The sequence below is a fragment of the Chrysochloris asiatica genome, unplaced genomic scaffold (assembly GCF_000296735.1).
Source record: "Chrysochloris asiatica unplaced genomic scaffold, ChrAsi1.0 scaffold00142, whole genome shotgun sequence".
In the NCBI taxonomy this organism is placed as follows: domain Eukaryota; kingdom Metazoa; phylum Chordata; class Mammalia; order Afrosoricida; family Chrysochloridae; genus Chrysochloris; species Chrysochloris asiatica.
In genome coordinates, this window is record NW_006408660.1 from 6,830,807 (window position 1) to 6,852,282 (window position 21,476).

Sequence of the window (21,476 nt, forward strand, 5' to 3'; positions counted from 1 at the left end):
AATATCTACGCTTAGCACTACAAACACCAAATCCAGAAGCAGTGTCCCAAGATTTGTTTGCAGGTTTTTCTGTTTTTACAAATAAAATGTATTGTCAAAAAGTACTGTGTTCACAAGGTACTTGGATTAGTTCCCCCCCGTGTTACTTATTTCAAAGATAATCCTATTTATTTCTGTTTGAATTTTATTCTAGGTACCCCCCCCCCCATCATTGTTATTACTTTACTTTGGTTAAAAATCTGTAAAATATTAACGAATCTTAACTCAGAACTCTAAACTGGTGCATGCCACTTCCTCCACTTTTTGCCATCCCTGTTCTGTAGATAACCCAATTTCATCAGTACTGAATAGCTCCTGATTTTTCTCCTTTTTAAGCAGATTCTTATTTTCTCTTCTTTTTCATACACAGGTAGCAACTGCATATATTTTGTGTTCAGCCTTTTTCACTTAACAAGTATATCTTGGAAATTACATATTGGTTCCCCATGGTTTTTCAAAGCTAGAAGTGCTCCTTCCTATGGTTGTTACTGTCACTTATTCTGTCTCTTATCTATATATCTCCTCTTAAAGCTTTGGCATTGTATTGAGAAAAAAAAAAAATCAAGGCCTGTTTCAGCCTTTGAGCTGCCAAGTTAGGACTTCTGAAGTAGACCAATGGTGACAATGTAACTAGGACCCTATCCTTATCCTGAGTGGCAGGATAAAGAGCATAAAGAGCTTGGGCTTAATCCCTTAGGTCCTGGGAAACCCTTGAAGGATATATGAAGGAGAGAAACTGAAATTGCCTGGAAGCCTTCCCTGACCTGAACTGAAGTTTTGTTTGCCTCCTTAGTCCCTTATATTACCGTACATTTTTACCATGTTTCACATATAACTGTTTGCCCCAGTGGATGAATGTCTTGTCCAGTGCTGGCTTATTGTACTTGGACAGCTGTTGGTGGTGGGTGCTGTTTGGGAGATGAAGGGTGAAGTGAATTCCAGCTGGGTGTTGTCACATGGGGTATCTTTCCCTCCTCCAGGATCCAGCTGCTGAAGCCAGGATGAAGGTAGCCTGCATCACAGAGCAGGTTCTGACCTTGGTCAACAAGAGAATAGGTCTCTACCGTCACTTTGATGAGACCGTTAATAGGTACAAGCAATCCCGGGATGTCTCCACCCTCAACAGCGGCAAGAAGAGCCTGGAGACAGAGCACAAGGCCTTGACCAGTGAAATCTCACTACTGCAGTCCAGGCTCAAGACAGAGGGCTCTGACCTCTGTGACAAAGTAAGTGCCTCCCATCTCTTTGTCACCCTCACTTTTGGGGATTGTACCCGACTAGAGCAGCAGGAGCTTTGGGTGGCGCAGTGGTTAAAGCACTCAACTACTAACTAAAGAGTCAACCATTTGATCTCACCAGCTACTCTGTAGGCGAGAGATGTGACACTCTGCTTTCATAAAGATTCACAGCCTTGGAGACCCTATGAGGCACTTGTGCTCTGTACTGCAGGCTTACTGAGTCAGAACCAATTCCACAGCAGTGGGTGTGGGTTTTTAAATAGAGTCAGAGCAGCACACCATTGCTCTGCCTAGGTCAGATACCGGACAACTTGCTTGCTTACTATTTATCCCCCTCACTAGAATGTCTGCTTCATGGGGCTGTTTTCACTGCTATTTCCGGAGCATATAATATTGCCTGGAGGAGTAGTATGACTCATTAAATACCTGTTGGATATTGAACAAATGTGACTATATAAGAAAGTTTTCAGCCTGCTCTCCCTGTCCTCTCACTGGTATTCTGCTTAGCTGAATTCCTGAACCTAATTTGGCAAGTCGAAGGGAAGAGATGGAAATTTAAAAATTATTTGCTATGTGCTAGGGCACCATGCCAAATGGTTTCACATATTTTCACACTTAATCCTCACACTTCTGTTACAGATGAACCTTGTAAGGGTCAGAGCTTGAAGGGACAGAGTTTGTAAGTAGTAAGGCTGCCATTTGAAGCCAGCCTCTCTCCCTCCACAGCCAGCCCGTTTGTTGCACCCCAGTGTACCTATGCTCTGGGATACCATGCTCTTTGTTACATTTGTGGCTGGTCTGTAGGAGCTCCTGGCTCTGTAAGCAGGGGAGGTGGTGGACCCTGCTGAGTAGGGATAGGAGAATCACTCTCAATTCCTGATGTACTCTTGCCTTGGCCAGGTGAGTGAAATGCAGAAGCTGGATGCCCAGGTCAAGGAACTGGTGCTGAAGTCGGCCGTGGAAGCGGAGCGACTGGTGGCAGGCAAGCTCAAGAAAGATACATACATTGAGAATGAGAAGCTCATCTCAGGAAAACGGCAGGAGCTGGTTACCAAGATCGATCACATCCTGGATGCTCTGTAGCCTCTGCCCATTGTGCTCAGGGTAGGCCAGGCACCTGCACCTCAGATGGCAGGCAGGATGGGAAGGCTGACCCTGCAGTTTCCAATGGCCTTCAAGGAGGAGAAGCCTAGCCCTGCTTCAGGCAGCACAAGAAGCTTAGGTCTTGCCTCTAAATCTTTTCCTTCTGTTTCAAAAACTTAAAACAAAACCCCAAATTCCATTAAAAACAAAACACTTCTGTTTTTTGAACGGAAGAAGAATTTTCAACAATTGTTAATTGTTTTGTTTTGAAGTCTAGGATATTCTTTCAGCCTGTTAAGCCCCTTGTTTTATACCCTTCTAATTCCTGATGTATGGGTATTTTGTGAGTTGTGTGTGGGTGTGACCAAATGAAAATAAAGCAGGGTCGGTGAACATTTGCGGAATGTTTTTGTTCTTTTTAAAATGTCTGTTAACTTGATTGTTAACTTTGGGGGATTATATGTTTATCAAGTATTTTTTAATCCATTAAATAATGGATTTGCTCTGCCGAGCAAGTTTGCAAGGCAAATATTTTCATTCTACATGTGAGAAAACTGAGGTTCAAGAGGTAGCACAGCTTAACTAAGGCTACAGAGCACTAGTAGTGTGAAGGCCTTATTCCTATAGTAACCCAGTCAGTAGTTTTTGAATACCTGTGATGAATTACAGACCCTACTAGACACTAAGGAGACAGTGATGAGCAGAGTAGAAGACCATATTGATAACAGTCAAATGACTAAATACAAATTCATAATTTTAAACTATGACAAAACCCTATGGGGAAAGGGCACAGAGGCTTCTGATAGTATGGATTGGTGTATACTGTACTTAATCTGAGTGGGTGTGGGGGTTAGGGAGGATCCCCAAAGAAATGACCTTTGAGTTGAGACACAGGACAGGGAGTCGGGTGCTGGGGGGAGACACAGGGGCTCCTGGCAGGGAGTGGTGGGATAGAGAGCATTAATGTGTCTTCGTTATCTAGTGCTGCTATAACAGAACTATCCCCAAGTGAGTGGCTTTAACAAACAAATTTGTTTTCTCATAGTTTGTTATTGTTAATTGCCATCAAGTCGGTTCTGATTACTAGTGACCCTGTGCAGGGTTTCCGAGGCTTGTGGTTCAAACTGACCTTGTGGGCTAGTGCAATATCCTTCAGGACTCCCAGTTTAGGAGGATAGGGGTCTGAAATCATTATGCTGGCTTTAGGGGAAGGCCTCCTTTCTGTCAGTACTGGGGCAGGTCCTTGTTCCTTGGTGATCTTTATTTGGTGTGGTATCTTTCTTCCTCCAGCTTTGCTTCCTTAATCTTTTATATTTCAAAGGGGACTGAATCAAAATGTATCCTATGCTAATACTGCCTAATTAAGTAAACACATTGTCAAGTGGATTAAAACCACAGTTACAGGGATCAAGAATTGCAGTACATTTTTTGGGGGTGGTACTCAATTCAATCCCATAATAACATGTGCAAAGACCTTGGGACAGGCCAGTCAGTACATGGCCTGTTTGAGGATCTGAAGGAAATCCTGAGAGTAAGGTTGGAGAATGGGTAGCATAATGCTGCAGAGGTGAGAAGAGCCAGGAACAAGAAAGGGCTTTGTAAGTTATGCCAAAAGTTTTGCCTTTATTCTAACGTTAAGAGAAGACTGACTAGTATATGAGAGGCAGTCTTAGATCTGTATTTGGACTAAGAAGTTATTGACGGGCCAGAAGTGGATGCAGTAGCCAAACAGATCCTATTGCATTTATCCAGAGAAAAGGTGACAATGGCTTAGACCAGGGTGGTAATGAAAAAGGGAGCAGTGTTATCTGCTTCTAGGATGGTTTGTGAGCATTGCATGAGTTTTAAATGTAAAGTCCCATATGGTAACTGCTTGTTGTTGTTCAGTGTCGAGTTGATTGTGACCCATAGCGACCCTGTATAGGGTTTCTAAGAAGCAGCTGGTGAGCTTGAACCACTGACTTTGCAGTCTGATGCATTAGCCCACAGCGCTACACCAGGACTCCTCACTAGCAATTGTTTCCTGTTCTCCAATCAATTCTGGCCTGGAGCTGGAAATTGTGGAGGCTGCACTCTTTAGGATCTGGCCTCTGGAGCCCTTAGTTGGGTCTGAGCTGTGCTTCCCTCAGCTGTTCCCTTAGGGTCATCTGATTACTCACTTGTCTGGATGCATAGCAGGGTCACCAGGAGCCCCTGTGTTTCCTGGGGCACTCCCTATGTTTCTTAGGGCATCCTTTGTGTCTTTAAGGAAGCCCTAGACCTGGAGCTGTGGTTGCATTTCTTATCATCCATTCCCACTTTTTTACACTGTAAAACACCCACTTAACTTGGTAGAAACCGAGGGCTTACTAGAGTCAAGAGAACTCTGCTAGCCTTTCTGCAGGTGGGTGAGTGCCCCCTGCTGATCCAGAGGCTGGCTCTGAGGCTTGGCCACTGCTCGCTGGTCTGTGAAAGAATTGCGCCTGCGCCTTAGTGTTACATGGGATTGTTGCACGTCACCTGGGGGTGAGGCTTCAGGAAGTTAGGCTGAGTACGCAGTCGCAAAAGGTCAGGCTGGGATAAGAAAAGCTGCTCATGTCAGTTCTCAAAATCAAGGCTCCGGTTGTGGCGCCACCTAGCGGTGCAGACACAGAACCAGCCGCCCCCCAGCTTGGATTGGAACTGGGTTGGGTTGGGTGCAGAAGCCAGGCCAGGGCTGGTTCGGGGTAATGGGCTGTAGGACTTGCAGATGCCATGTACGGGATGTGGGGCTGAATGTGCCCTCCAAAACCATGACTTGCTCACCAATCTGGGCTGGACTCACAGGTGAGGCTTCCCGTGGCACGCAAGCCTCCTCATGCCCCTAGCGTCCTGTGCCTTAGGATCCTGGGCCATGGCCCTGTTTTTGCAGTAGTAAACAGGGCCTGTTTTTCCTTTGTAAATCGCAGAGGTGGGGTGAAGTAGGATCATGGGTGCGAAGCCTTGGTCCAGGCCTGGCACCCTTTGGAGCAGCATGAGATGCCCCAGACATCGACCCCTTATGTGATACAGAACCCAGCCTGTCACTGGCCCTCACGTTGGGTGGGGAGGAGTGCCCTCCACTTTGTGGTGCTTCCCCTTCACTGTTAAGGCCAGGGAGTCAGCCCACCCTGTCTAAGAGGCCTCTTCTAGCCTGCACCTGTCAGCCAACACAACCCCTCCTTCCAGCCGCTGAGGCAGGCCCCCCCGGGCCTTGTGCAGATATGGCTGCAACCCAGTCCCTGGACTAGAGTGGGGAAAACAGGACAGAAGAAATGCTAGGTGTCACTTTTCCTCCTTCATTTGTCTTGGAGGCTGACATGGGAGAAAACCCCAGAGGACTGAGTACGCCCTCACAGTTTCACCACAAGTATCCTGACCAGGCGTCTGGTGCCGAGCTGATAGTGCAGGGCCCGGCCGCAGCCCCTCCGGAAACCCGCCCTGCCAGCGGTTGAGGGCCACAGACCTAGACAGGAAACGCCCCCAGGCGTACCCCAGGGCCCATGGCCTCCACATAAGTGTGCTGTCTGGTACCATTTTGAAACTGGCCTGACTTGGACTCTGGCCTGGTCCTGGGGCTGTCAGCTTGGGACCTGGTCTGGCATCTAGCTGGACAGCCTTGAGAGACAACAGAGCAGACTGAACCTCCAGATTGGGCAAACCCAGAACCACAGCTGAATCCAGCCCTTTCTTTAGCATAACCAAATCCCTTTGGTGCCTCCAATCCAGCCCTTTACATTTTCAGCTATGACAGACCCAGAACTAAATGTAGAGAGCATGGAAGTGAACAGAATGGTAGTTGTATTTGGTGTGAACATGATGGGATATTTAAGAGGAGTAGTTGCTGGGGATGAAAGATTTGCATGTAGTGTGCAAACTGGGAGGGAGGAGCCCAAATTCTAGCCTTCTGTTTTGATTTCCATTCAGGAGATGGAATCTAGAAAGCCCTATTTCAAGATAGGAAAGAGAAGAGCCTGTTTAAGTGCTGATGAGATGGTTTATAACGGGGAGGGAGAGGTTGAAGATCAGAAGTGAAGGAGCCAGTGAGTAGAGGAAGTCTCAGAAGAACAGGATCAGGTGGGTTGGAGGGTTCCAGGGGGGGAGAGTGCTTATTTCTCCCATTGGCACGAAGGAGGAAAGGCAAAGGCCTGGTGAAACCAGGGTTGAGAGCAGCCCTCTTTTATACCACGTGACATTGGTCTCTGGAGTGTAATGCAGTGTTTGTTTCCCGAACTTGAGAGCTTTCAGTATAGCTAAGAAAAGGGGCAGCACATCAGTACCTGTAACTCATTTAACAAATATATTACACGTCAGGCATGGTGGTGTGTTTTTTTAAACTTTTATTGTGACTAGAGTGAAGGTTTACAGATCATCAGTCCCACATTCAACAAATCATACTCTACTTCATTACAGTGATTGCATTCACCTTCATGTCCCATTAGTTACAGTATTTACTTCTATTCACTGTAACTCTCGCACTCCTCCCTGTGTCTCCTGCTACCTTCATCATTCTTCTGCCAACCTCCTGCTTGTATATTGCCTTCTCTACCATCCAAGTTGGAATCTGGGTGTGGAGCTTCAGGATAATGTGCTGGACTTCAAAGTTGGCTTGAATTGCAAGGTCAGCAGTTCAAACCCACCAGCCACTCCTTGGAAATCCTGTAAAGGTTCACTCTGAGTCAGTAGCTGACCCATTGGCACTTAACAATAACAATCACCCAAGTTAACATGCGTCTACCCTTTAGCTTGTAAATAAATTTTCCTTCCCTTTCAGGTACTGCTTTTGGCATGGGGATGCAGAAAATAGGACAAGTCTTGGGTAATTTCTGAGAAAGGCAAGCTAGAAAATACTCATCAGTGCTATGAAGAACATGCTGTGGTGGATGGATCTCGTCTGCGGAATCAGGGAAGGCATCCCTGAGAGGAGACAGCTGAGCCAAGACCTGAGGGAACCAAGAACTAGGAAAGGGGGTGGGACCCCTGAGATCTCTCAGGCTGTAAGGCTGACCAGGTCCTGCTGCCTCTCCCTGCCTGGTTTCACCCACTGCCTGTTTCCACGCAGGCCTCTGGTGGCTGCAGAACCGCTAGACCCTGTCAGGCTTCAGGGCACAGGCAGGGCAGCTGGGGCTCCTCAGCCTTCCAGCTCCTTCTCTGCAGGCCCTCGTCCTGACACCCTTGTGGGCCTGTATTCTTTGCTCACTTCCTCCCAGTCTTTGCAGACAGAATGGTCATACACCTCACCTATGCATGCTGGGCTTCTGATAGGAAATGGGACCCACTCATGGTGAGACCTGTAGCTTTTTATCTCTATACCCTCACAGGACTCAGCAATGTGAAGTCCTCCAACCACAGATCCTCAGATGATCATATTGTTTGAACTGAGTGTAGCTGTTTACAAAGGCTTTTAGAAATGCCTCTCTCTCTACTCATGATTCACCTGGCAGGTATTGGTTGTGAAGCCAGAGAGCAGTTGAGGCCCCGGGTGGAGAAGAAGGAACCAGCTTTGACTGTGTGACAGACTTGGGGTTGGGTCCTGCCTGGGGAACTTTGGGCAGGTCCCTCCCTCTCTGGGCTTCAAGTCCTACTGTAAAGAGGTCTGAGGGCCCTTTTGGCTCTGGGATTCTGGGGCCAGTAGTGTGGGAGAGTCCCAGGAACAGCCTCAGCTGAGGGAGGGAAGAGGCTCAGGTGTTTTCTTTTTCTCAAATGTCTGCTTCCCAGTACTGGGATGCTTTACCAGTGAGGCTAGGAGGTGGAGGGAGCTCCCTGAGCCTACATAACCCATGTTGGCTGGGTGGGGGCTTTCTTGCTCTGTCTTATCCTCTATACTCTTGTCCAGGGGCACAGAGTTGCACCGACTTTGCAGCATTGGGGCATATTCATGCCTATTCCGTGTCTGCAGTCCAAAGTTGTGCATGCGGTGCCAGAGTTCCATCACCCTTGTGAACACAGCCAGGCTGGAGATATTTGAGCCAAAGGATAGTTCTCCTTCATTCCGTCCTTTTTTTAAGAAACACATGTAGTAAGAAGAACTAGTATAAAAACCAACCTGGTTGGTGAAAGTCATTTTCATGCATGTGAGAGGGTAGCACGTTGCTTTTGGAGATCTAAGATGGTCCATGTTGAGAACCCTCCCAGACTTTGCCTTTTGTTTCTCTTCATTTATTTCCTTTTTGCTATAATAAAACTAATCTTGGTTTAAGGAATAAGGTTTTGCTTTTTTCCATGCAACTTTGTTGTTAAGTGCCATCGAGTTGGTTCAGATTCATCGTTACCCCGTAGAGGGTTTCCAAAGAGTGGCTGGAGAGTTTGAACCGCCAACCTTGTTGTTTACAATCTAGTGCTTATCTTACATACCAGGACGCCTTCTGTGCAACTAGTGTCCTTATAGAAAGAGAAGAGACATAGGGGAGATGACCAAGTGAACATGGAGGTAGAGGTTGGAGTGATGAACCACAATCTTAAGAATACCTGGGGTACTAGCAGCTGGAAAGACAAGAAAGGTTCTCCTAGAGCCTTCTGAGTTAGTATGGCCCGTGGACACCTGAATTCAGACCATAGCCTCCAGACTGTAAGACCATCAATGTGTCTTGTTTTAAGTCAAAAAGAAAAGCAAAGACAATCCCAAACAAAACTATGTGTGTGGAAAAGCTTTCAATCAACTCTGATATTGTATATATGGAAATTCATGCCAGAGAAGTGGGAAGAGTTATAAACAACTTATTTTACTTAGCATCCCCACATACAAAATCAAAGTTGGTCCTTATGGTATGTCCCTATAAAAGTAACAAATATTGGCACTTTTCGTAAAAAGTTCTTGAACTTGGGACTACAGTGGCAGGGTGGTGGGCAAAGTCTCCCATCTCCCCACCACCCCAACAGGACTTCCAAAACCCTTGGAGACACATGCTAAGTCATTATGATAGAATAACACAGCATCTGCTGCAAGCCAGGCGCTGCTCTCCTCACTTTACGGATCTCCACTTCCTTAACCCCGCAACTCCATTTCCATTGTGCAGTGGAGGGAACTGAAGCCCAGAGAGGTTAAGTGACTTGCTCATTACCAATACGTGGTTTTGGTCTTGGTTTTCTGGTCTCAGAGCCTTGCTCTTGCCATCTGGACAGCTTTTTCCTTTCTCATCACGTTTTTTCTTTGATGCACACAAGAAGAACGCAGCTATGCAGCTGCACACAGGTTGTTCCAGGGGGCACCCTCATGTAAAAATACTTCTTGGCACACCCAGACCCCTCTACATGATACTTTCACCCACACTAGAGTTTATCCAGGTACTCTGCTGACTTCTTCCTGCTTCTGTGTCTCCGCTGTGCTGACTTTTCTAGAAAGTCCTTTGGGCTTGAGTGCTTCAGAGCATCTACTGAGTCACTGATCACCCCCCCCCCCCCGCCCCCCAGGCTGGAAACCCAGTAGGGACAAGGCTTGGATTTGGGCATATCTGATGGCAGTGGGTTTGTGTGCCCCTGGCCTGGAGCTGAGAAGGTCATTGTCTGTGCCTAATGTTAGTGGATGTTGTACAGACACTCCATGAAGATACTGGTACTCTCTTCCAGAGTAGCCAGCTTTCCTTCTCAGCTAGTGAAGATGTGCATTCTGAGGCCAGGTCACAGGGCAGGATGCTCAGAGCCAGGAAGGAGCAGGGCAGTAGGACCAGTTGGGCTCGTGGTGCTGGAATCAGGCTAGGGAATCCCACAGCAGGGAAGGGTGGAGATTTATCAGGATGGAGGCTGAGAGCTGGCAGCTCTGAGGACTAAGCCCATTTTGAACGTGACTGGGCTAAAGCGCTATGATTTGGGGATAAGACTTGGGCTGGGTATCTGCGCACCTGGGACACAGAAGGGGAGGAGACAGCTCCAGGAAGGTGTTATGTCAGGCTGTGACCACAATGTGCGTGTGTGCAGATGTGTGTTTGTGTGTGAATGAGGTAGTCTGGGGCAGTTGGAAGAGTTTTGGATTCAGACCTGCCTTGATTTGAATCTTAGTTCTGCTATATGGGTGACTTTGGGGCAAGTCACTCCGTTCCTTCGTGCCTCAGTTCCTCTATTCAAAAAGTGGAGCAAGTCATATCTAGGCTGTGAGGATGAAAAATAATGTGTGTAAACAAAGTGCCTTACACATTTGGCAGTTATATGTGTAACTGAGGGCGGGGGGTGGGGATTGTGGGAGACTTAGCATTCTTTTAGGTTTGTGGAATGCTCTGCAGATCTGGTGTGGAGGGCCCACCCCAGCACAGATATTCTGTGATTCCAGGGTGCCCTCCTGTCTGTTTACATAGTCGGTCGGCATCCATGTGTTGTCATGGTGCTTCATGAATGCAGGCACAAACAGGTGACATGTATAGCCCTGCCTTTGAGGGTGTCTGGTCAGATAGGAGGTACAGACAAAGGTAGAGATGGCACAGGGGCCATGGGGATGGGGTGTCTATGCACACTTGGCTCAGAAGGGGAAGCGGCAGCTCCAGGAAGGTGTTCAAAGGTGGTGTGGGGTGTCTCTCCTGATGTAAGTCAGGTCCTTTGCTGACCACTTCACTATCTTTCTCTTCTTGTATCTTTTTCTTCAGTGCAGAGATCACTGCATCTCACTTCATCTTTGACCCTTGCTCCCCTCAGCTTACCAGCAGTCTCGCCTGTGTTGGATGCATGTCCTCAAGAGGGAAGCATCACGCAAAGTGTGCAGAAGAGTTTGATTTGTGTCCAGTTTCATTTATGTAAATGGCTCCTCCTGTTTCTTACAGGTCTTCAGAATTGGTTCATTCTGTTTTGACCGCCTGCTGACAAGTTCAATTTTCACCCCAGAGATACTGAATCTATATTTTAACGAGATCTCTAAGAATCAACTCGGGATCTTGTTAAAATGTAGATTCTGATTCCGAAATTTGGAGTGGCAATGTACACTCTCAGTCAGGGGTTGAACCAGAATGAACAGATTCGAAACCCTAGTTTCTTCCTAGTCTCGCTCAGCTCTGCATCTTTGGGGTCTGTCACGTTGCTGTGTGTTTGTAGGGGCTTACATTCCTGACCCTGCAGTGTGCTCCCGGAGGATGGATGCCCAGACTGCCTCCCTCTTTCCATTATCTCAAAAGAGGACACGGTGAGGAACGCATGAGTGTCTCTTGGAAGAAAGAAGACTCTGGAAGAGAGAGGATTTGTCCTCCTGGTCTGCATTCTCTCCAGGAAGACCCGTCCTGCCCTGAACATTGTGTCCTTGACTTCTATTAGCAAACCTGGGAAGAAGGCAGAATTGATTTCCATTTTACAAACATGAGAGCCAGAGGGCAGTGACCTGTCCAACGCCACAAGTCCCTTTTATGCAGGTCTGGAACAGAACTTAGGGTGGGGGCCTATACTGCCTCCAATGCTATTGGGGTCAGCTGAGTTCAGCCCCAGCTCCCACCAGAGCCTCCAGACTTGTTCTAAAGTCTTAGAGCTGGAAGACACTTGGCTGTTCCCTGGTCTAGTATCCTCAGAACAGCGAGACTGGATGTGTGTATGTTGAGAGAGACCCAAGGGTGGTGTGGTCAGCACTGACTTCATTTTGAGCTGGATCTCAGAAGAAAGTGTCAGTGGTGCAGCTGGGGATATAACCCACAAATGCACACACATCTCTTTAACAAGACAGAGCAGTTTCAGAAATGTGGGCTTTCTGTATGGCATGCTGTGAAGCCCAAACAGAGTTACTGTGTTTGATTTCAACTCTATTCACTTTAAAAAAAAATGTTTTATTGTGAATTATGTGATAGTTTATATGGGAGAACATTAGCTTTACATTCATCCTATTGTATATCATTCCATTGCCATGGTTACAATCCCCTCCATGCATCATCAGCTAACCAAAGGGTATACCCTGCAAGCTTGCCCACCAGTCGTCACCACACAGTCCCTCTTCCTCTCTGGGTCTAAAGTTCCCAGCCGCTGCATCTCTCCATGTCATCATCTCTCCCTCCATCTATGGTGTCACTGCTTCTCTGGGTAGGGTCCCGCTCTCCACTCTTCTCCAATGATGGTCCCAGGGACCTCCGCTCCTAGACTAAAAAGTTAATCACTCCCCTCCTTGCTACAAAACATCCACCTTTACATTTCCAACCCTCACAATCAGTCCTGATAACAATTATTCACTATTGTATCACCAGAGACCTATCTGTATCTCCTTTCATCAGCCCCACCTAGACAGATTGGATATTATTCTGTGGAGATTCTACCTTCCCCCATGCCCTCTGGATCTAGGTTCCCTCTTGAAAGCTTGTAAGCCAGTCACTTCTTGCCTTTGTAGCCCCCCCCCCACCGCCCCATTTTGGGTAGCCAATGTCCAAGTTGCCCATCCCTATCTACTCTGTGTATGGAGGGGTGTATTAACTTTTTACAGTTACTTTTTACTCATTATTTACAAAAGTGAAACTGATTTTCCATTTATGATAGAAACTGAGCATCTTACTTTAAAATTAAATTCACTGATAGAATGGGAAAAAAACAGAACTCAAATTCTTAAAAAGTCTAGACCTACTGGACCAGTTGAGACCAGAGGACTCTCTGAGACTATCATCCTGACATACTCTTTAAACCTTGAACTGAAACTATCCTGTGAACTCACCTTTTAGTGAAAGAACAGATTGACACACAAAATAAGGGACATTACCCATGAACATGATGCTCCACTAAAAATCCATGTATATGAGACCAAAATGTCAACAGCTACTTTAAAGCAAAGATGAGATGGTAAGGAGACAGGGAAACCAGAGCACTGGAAATGGAACAACCAGAATACAGTTAATGAGATTGTTGCGACATTGTGATAAATGACGAACAACTTGTGTAGAAATTGTCAAATGGTAACCTAATTTGTGATAGAATCTTTCACTGAAAACACAATAAAATATTCAAAAAAATATTAAGCTCAAAGAAGGATCTTGAAAGAACTCAGTCTCAGATTAGCATGTGTGACCATGGGGTGAGATACTAAACTGCTTTTTTCTTCAATTTCCCAATCCATAAAGTAGACATAATACTAGTAACTAACCCATGCTCTGGTAGGGTAGTGGTTACAAATCGGGCTGTGAACCGCAAGTTCAGGAATTTGAAACTACCAGCTCTTCGGTTGGAGAAAGATGAGGCTTTCTGCTCCCGTAAAGATTTACAGCCTCGGAAACCCTGTACAGGATTTCTATGAGTTGGACCTGATTCCACGGCACATAACCACCACCACCAACCCTTGGAGTACATTTTGGTGTGAGACTCAGGTGTTTGACACACAGTAAGTGCTACATAGAAGTCAGCTGGTATGGAAACAGGGCGATTGGGTGAGGTGAGCATGGGGCATAGGTGTGAAGGTGGAATTTTAATGTAAAATAATTATCTAATTCAGCTGTGATTTCAGAGGGGCGCTGAGCCCCTCTTGCCTTATGTTGCACTCCCTCAAACCAAAGGGGCTGTTCAGAGGTGCCTTCTTGGGAAGTGCTGCCATGCCACCCCGCCCCCACTCCCAGTTCCTTGGAGCAGGTTCAACTTCTCCCTATTTCTTGCGACTGGCTAGGTCTGTGACCTGGGTCAGAATTGCTCTCCATGCTTTGTTGTTAAGTGCCGTCCAGTTGGTTCCGACTCATATTTATCCTATGTAGAGCCTCGGTTTTTCCTTTGCAAAATGTTGGTGTGTGTTCGGAACCTCTCTGCCTGGGGACGTGATTCTGTGCCACCAGGGGGCGCGCCAGCCTAGGTAATGCAGGTCTTGGTTCTTGGAGAGCAGCGGGCCAGCGTTTTGAGCTGGCTGCGAGGTGGTTGTATTGTCAGCACCTGGTACACTGGTCTTTAGAAGGTCTCTCAAGCGTGGCCGGAGTTCAATCTGGGAAAAGGAAGAAGCAAGCACCTGTCTTGAGGATGCTTGAACTGGTGGCCAGTGCTCAAGTTCCCGCACCTCTACTCACTGGCTGTGGACCTGCTTCTCATCTGGATATCACTGGAAGTATACCCCTTTAGTGCAAAAGTTAATGGAGACAGAACACTTAGAAAGAACAGTGCAGGCAGCAAGTGCTCATTTGCTATTGAACTCCTCCTATTCCAGGCCATGATAGGAATTTGACATCCTATACCATTGTTTCCTTACAATTAATTACCCATGAGTGGAGATGCCCTGGCCAACACAACCCCTAGCCAATGGTGAGACCCTACTCTAAGGTGACCTTTGCAACTGCTGAGGCCTTGCGTCTCAGGCTTCCCTTGAGAACCCAAAGAAGTCCAAAGGCCACCCAGCATGCCAGGGGTGGCCTTTGGACTTGTGAGACCACAGTCATTGCAAGGCAGCCCAGATGTATCCCGGGAGGAGGGAGGATCAGATTAGGCAGTACATGAAACCCCAGACCGAATTCATTGCCTTGGAATTGGTTCCAACTCATAGTGACCCTCTGGGACCAAGAAGAACTGTCCCATAGGGTTTCTGAGGCAGCAAATCTTTATGAAAGCAGACTGCCACATATTTCTCCCATGGCGTGGCTGATGGGTTCAAACCAAGCTCTTAACTAGTGAGCTACCAGGGTTCTCAGCAATAGGTTGTTGTGAAGTGCTGTGGAGTCAGTTCTGACTCATAGAGACTCTGTATGGTTTCTCAGGAATGACTGGTGGGTTTGAACCTTGAGGTTAGCAGCCCAGTGCTTATCCTACAGTGCCACACCAGGACTCCTCAGCAACATACCTCTGGGTATTTGGGCTCAGCCCTGTGTGACGCTTGCCATAGGCCCAGGAGGATGGATGCCCGTTAGTCAAAGCTTTCCCCAACCTTGCCGGTCACTGTGATGAAAGTGCCTCCAAGGCCACCTTGATTCCCTGCCTTGACTCCGTATCCCATCAGGTGTTTCTCATACACAGTTTCAGTATGAGGCAAGTTTGACACACCCGTAGAACAGATGAGGAAAGGAGGTAGATGTAGAGAGGTCAAGTTCAAGGCCACACACTAGGTAAATGACAGAACATAACCTGGAACACAGGTCTTCTCTCCCCCTTTCTATCTCTCCCCCACCATACCAGAAGATACTGCTTGGTGACTATAGCTCAGTAATGGAATGAATCACCAGTGAAGTAGCTTTCCTGGACCCCAGCCAGGCTTCTTTGGCCTCCCACAGAGCCAGGCTCATTTCTCCTTCAAGTCTATGCCACTGTCTCCCATTCAAACCCTATCCCTCCTTCATGGTCCAGTGAAGCGCTCTGTGAAACCTTCCTCTGTGATTCTGCTAGCCATGACACTGGTTTCCTTGGCTCTAACAGAAACTCCCCTTTTTTCAATCTACCAGGAGAGACTCCTGTTCATTCTCTTAAACCCATCCCCAGCATTGCCTCTGGGAAAGCTTACCCTTGCCCCATGGAGGGGTACACATGGAGACAGATGCTGCTTTGCTGGGTTCTCTACATTCTGGTTGCTACATTGTAACAGCGTCTATGCATTGGTTTATATGTGAATTCATTTAAAAAAATCCATCCTTTGCATTTAAAATGGTAAACGTAATATGTATATGCTCATGGTAGGACACTCAAGTGTATCAGAAGGATGCGAAGAGAATTTTAGAAGCCTCTTTCTTTCTACCAGCCCCCAGGTCCTAGTCTCCCTATCCAGAGGAAGACTTGGTTAGCAATTTCTTGTAGTACCTCCAGAAATTCTGCATGGAATTAATATTTTTCATATTATAATATGGAAAGTCATATTTCATTATGTTTTCATGATCTGTCTGTGAGGTGGGGTCTGGACACCCAGAGGGGCTTTTCCTCACAATCTTACTTGGTACATCCAGCGTAGGCATTGCTGACTCTCCCAGCTTCTCCTGTCTGGAGAGTGCACCTGCCACCTGATGATTGATGCATGGTCTTCTTTCTCCGGTAGTGTAGTGCTGTGGGTTAATGTGCTAGACTTCAAAGTTGGTTTGAACCACAAAGTCAGTGGTTCAAGCTCACCAGTTGCTCCTTGGAAACCCTATATGGGGTCGCTATGGGTCAAAACCGACTCAATGTCACTTAACAACAACAAAGAGCTCTGGTAGTGTAATGGATTATGATCTGAGCTGATAACCGCAGTCAGTAGTTCAAATCAACCAGCTGCTCTGTGTGAGAAAGATGAGGCTTTCTGCTCCCGTAAAGATTTACAGCCTTAGAAACCCTATGCAGGGTTGCTATGAGTCAGAACTGACTTCATAACCAACCAACAACTTTTGGTCCTGGGAAAAGGAGGAAGGCCCCCGGCCAAGGGTCCCACAAGCGGCTCTCACTGTTTCCTGTTGCCGTTGATGGGGAGGTTCAGGTGCCTGGGGATGGTTAGGAAGGCCTTGAGTTTGGGCCGTGTGCTGAGTCTTGTCACGTAGGCCGAGAGCAGGAGGACAGCATCCAGGCAGCTGGGGGCCAACACCTGGTGATGGATCAACAGTGGGACCAGCAGGTTGTAATCAACAAAGGCTATCTGGTCACCCTCGATGAAGACTTGGCCCGCCTTAAAGGGCTTCAGGTGGTTGGACAGTGCCTTCATGTAGCCATCCTTGTCTGCCTTGTAGTTGGTGTAGATGAGGGTGACGTACTTGCAGCTCAGGTCCTCCATGCTGTCATTCACCATGTCCATCAGGGGTGCCTCCCGAGGGTCCTTCCCGTACAGCCCGAGGGAGTGGCCCAGCATTGGACTGGTACATGGGTGAGGTCTCCGTGCTGGAACTTGGGGAGTTGCCTGTACAGACAGGAAGCCTTGAGCTGGCTTTGCAGCCAGGTCACCTTGGTTACCACCTCCACTTTCCAGAGCCTGTCCTGGTCAGTCAGCAGCATGAGCATGGTCTCAAGCGCCCCCGAGCCGGAAAGTAGACAATGATGTAGGGTGCCATCGGAGGTGTGGGTGCAGGTAACGTCGACAACAGAGCTCTGACCTTTAAAATGTTATTTTAAAACTTGAATTTGTGTTCTGTACTTAAAAATCAGAAAACATCACTTGGAAAACATCAGCTGGTTTGGCCTGTGGACCTGAGCACCCTGGTTTGTCCCTCACTCACATGCATGCACCCCCAGTTTAGGCCACCTCACTCAGGTCTATTTCTGCCTGTCTCTGGTGGACCTCTGGGCCTGTGAGCTCTCTATGTGGCAACCTAATGAGGGAGACACATTACATCAGGTAACCAATGACAGGCTGTCACAGAGCTAAGTTCCTGAGAAGGAAGCAGCTCAGGACCAGAGAGGGACATAACTTGCTGAGTCCTGTGCCCCCAGGACTGAGGGTCCAAGTCTACTTTCTCCTACTGCTCTGCTCCAGGTTTCTATTCAGGACCTGGCGGGCTGCTACACTTGGGTCCTGCACTGTTCTCTCAGTGTAATCAGGGAGAGATCTGAGCTGTGCTGTGGCTGCCCTGCCTTGCATGACCAGTGACATTTCACAGCCTTCACAGACGTCAGTACACATTGAAGACAGCATGTATCACCTGAGCCCGGGAAACTTCACCAGTGGGAAAGAAGAGGGTCAGGGCATTATTTTTTAAGGGGACAGTGCTGCTCAGCCTGGGAGAAGTAGGCCATGAGGTAATGGGGCCCAGAGTTACCAAAGTAGAACTACAAATACCATGGAAAAGACTGGATTTCAAGATTCTGAAGTGGAAACCCAATGACTAGCTGTGTGTCACCCACTTGCAGTGTCTGATTTGCTAATACCATCATTTCTTAAGAGAAAAGGTATTTATTTCCTAAAAAGTGGGGAAGCTCATGAGCGCAGAGCACAGTACAGCCCTTTCCATGAATGTGTTTTGCTTTATAGAAAATTCATTAGGCTGCCCTTTGGTTTCTGTTTCCCCACAAGGAGAGGGAACTTCATCTGATTGAGTCTGCTGCCCAGTGCAAGGGGACCCTGAGTGCTATGATCCCCCAGAGACTCCCCTGCTTGTAGTCCAGCCATATTCTGCCAGATCCAGGCTAGAGTCTGGGCCCAGCTGCAGAAGTAGAGGAATGTTCTGGAGGGCTGTGACGGGGATGTCAGCCAAGGAGAAACCCACATCCCTTTATATGCAGTGGCCAAGGAGGCCAGCGGAGCCAGGAATGGATCCCAGGGTTTGCTGGAAGCCCCCGGGCTCGGGCAAGAGGGCTCAGAGCTTGGCTTAAGAGGCAGCTCCAGCTGCGGGAGACTTCCAGGCGGAGGGGAGGCCTCCGCAGGCTGCCAACCATCCAGCCTGCACAGCATGGGCCTGCTCAGGCCCTGGCCGCCATGATGCTTGCTGGATGGCAGGATTGGGGGACTCAGGTCAGGACAAGGCTGGCTGGACTGCATATCTCTGCTTGAGGCCTCTTCAGTCTTTCCTTTCCCAGTCGGCACCCCTCATCCGCCCCTGCTCCCCTGGAGGGGGTGGGTGCAGAGTGGGAGGTTGTTGACAATTTGTGCATTAATCTCTCTGCCTGGGGCCTCCTGGTCAGGTGATGCTTATCAGGGTTCCGCTCCTGTCAGATGGGCCTTCCGGAGCCGTGGGGTGAGGGGGGCAGGCAGAAGGCCCTGCTGCAAGGCCTGGAGGCTGCCTCACCATCTTTGGGCCTGCACATCCCCTTGTCTCTCCCCCCCTTTGCCCCCCACGCCCCGCGGGCTGCCTTCTTTACCACATCAGGATACAGAACATTGCATGAATTCCGGTCTCAATGGAATTATTTCAGAATTCTGGTCAACCGCAAGCTCAGGGTATTTCACAAACTATCTATCACTGCTGTGTGGTGAGGCAGGGCCTGGGCTGGGGGCAAGTAACGGATGCAGAACGCCCTCTGTCCACTGCATGTGGGGGTAGTGCTCCCACAGGCCCCCAAATGGCATCCAAGGTCTATTACCAGATGGCATGCCTTCAGCTGCTTCCATACTGTGCTACTCTGTCAGCAGGGCCAGGGGGAAAGTGTAGGGTGGGAGTGTGTGGGATGAATGGGGACCACAGAGGTAGGGGTCCTCTTGAAAGCCCACCTCCTATTAGGTGGGACCTCAGCTAGCAGTTTCTCTCTGAAAGTCTCAGTTGACTTAGCTATAAAATGGGCTTACGATGCCCACTTCTTAGTTCATCTAATATTCAGAGATCAGTAAGCCTCGGTGGAATTCTCCTAACACTGTAAAAACTGTTGTGGGGCCAACATCTCTTAAGTACCTAATGGTAATACTAAAACCAGACCCATTAATTTCCGTGGAGTCGATTCTGACAGAGTAGAACTACCCCATAGGGTTTTCAAGACTGTAAATCTTTATAGAAGCAAACTGCCACATCTTTTACCAAGGGAGCAACTGGTGTGTTTGAACCGCCAAATCTTTCATTTAGCAGCTGAGGACTTTACCACTGTTCTACCAGGGCTCCTCTGTTGTAATAATAGACATACTTAATATTCATTTTACTAATAACCTCCAACCGTCTCACTACCTGAGGCCATGCTTACCACTTGGGGAGAGAAAGACGCTAACTCAGGTGCCTTCCGTTCTATACCCAGGGTAGACATCAACACACACTTTTCCTTCCAGCGTGGACAGTAGTACTTCAGAGTCTTTTTTATCACATCGTCCTGGCAACACTATAGCTCATTTGAGGAGGCACATGAGGGGAAACTTTGTAATGTTGGCCCTAACTGATGAAAGTAGTGTAAAAGGTCCCCCTTTGTTTTCTGTTCCCTACAATCCCCTCACAGGGTTCTGATTCTTCCTCTGGACCCTTGGGTCCAAGCCAGAGGGTCTGAGTGGGGCAGGGATTGGAGAGGCCAATCACGCCTCCTCCTCTGCAGGCTTCCAGCTGGCCAGGAGTGATTAGGCCAAGGCACTGGGCAGAATGTGATAGAAAAGCTTGCTCAGCAGGATGCTCAAGGGTCACTGCAGAGCCTGGGGCTTGAGTACCTGGGGTTTTCTGCAAAGCTCCTAAGGCCAACCCAGTGCCCACTGACCAGTGAGAAAACAGGGCCCTAGTCAGAAATCTCCAGAACTCCCGCAGCTCCTGGGGTGGGGTTGGAGTTGTCAGTGGAGTGGAGGAAGGCACAGGCTGACAGGGCCACCAGGCCACATGTTCTCAAACTATGACAACAGCTTTTACGAGCCCCACCTAGGACTCCCAGCTGGCCGCATCTCAGGGTATTAGCAGAGATGATGAGAGGGAACATTGAAATGAAGGTGGTTTCAGAAAACTGGGACCCCTTGACCTTGTGGGAAATGTGAGGGGATACAGATCTTTTGACAATTTTAAAGGACTAACTGGTTTCTATCTTTCATTAAAAAATTTTAATAATAAAGTTTAAAATTAATTATTTGAATAAATCATGTACAACTTGGAAACATTAGCCACATACTCCATTCATATATATTCCTTCCTTTGACATAATAAACTTGATTTCGATTTTTTTAATAATGGAGAAGAGAGATAAAATGAAGTTATAAAAAGTAATCACACTATATTTGAGGTCCAAGGATTACTATTCTGGACAAAAAAAAAAATATTACCAGTTGGTCTTTAGAACACATATTAACTGCCTATTCTCATAACATATATTTGCCTCACAAAGTTAAAAGCTGTAAAGTGGCCAAAACGTTCCGAATGGGGAAAAAAACATAACCTCAGGTTAAAACCTCTATTTGTATGAATTTGAAAGTTGGTGCATCTGAATGTAAGTGTTGTAATATGCTCTATTACAAGGAACTCTGGTAGTGTAGTGGTTACAAATTGGGCTGCGAACCGCAAGGTTGGCAATTCGAAACTACCAGCTGTTCCGCTGGAGAACGATTAGGCTTTCTGCTCCTGTATAGATTTATAGCCTCGGAAACCCTGTACAGGGTCGCTATGAGTCAGAACTGACTCCATGGCACATAACAACAACAACAATATGCTCTAAGCAGAATCTATAGGTTTACTGTATTATGAGCTCTTCCTACTAAGACTTCTTAGGCACCCAAGTAATCCACTGAGATATTGTTTGAAGAAATCCAGATATTTAACAAAAACCAACTATTGCCAGGTTATTATTATTATTTTTAATGTTTTATTGTGAATTATATGGTAGTTTACATGAGAGAACTTTAGTTTTACATTCATTCCATCATATATCATCTCATTGCCATGGTTCCAATCCCCTCCATGCATCATCAACCAACCAAAGGGTATATCCTAGAAGCCC

General features: G+C 47.4%; 1 protein-coding gene and 1 pseudogene across 1 annotated transcript in view; one reads left to right on the plus strand and one right to left on the minus strand.

Moving 5' to 3' along the window:
* Positions 1 to 2,422, plus strand: part of LOC102820688 (dolichyl-diphosphooligosaccharide--protein glycosyltransferase subunit 1-like) — a 32,246-nt gene extending 29,824 nt beyond the window's left edge. Inside the window, exons 9-10 of the mRNA XM_006870484.1 lie at positions 1,020 to 1,265; positions 2,178 to 2,422. Of these exons, the coding sequence (XP_006870546.1) occupies positions 1,020 to 1,265; positions 2,178 to 2,360 (429 nt within the window). The 3' untranslated portion in view covers positions 2,361 to 2,422. The remainder of the gene's footprint in view (positions 1 to 1,019; positions 1,266 to 2,177) is intronic.
* A 14,183-nt stretch (positions 2,423 to 16,605) lies between these two features.
* Positions 16,606 to 17,206, minus strand: LOC102821073 (annotated as a pseudogene).
* Between the last annotated feature and the right edge of the window lie 4,270 nt (positions 17,207 to 21,476).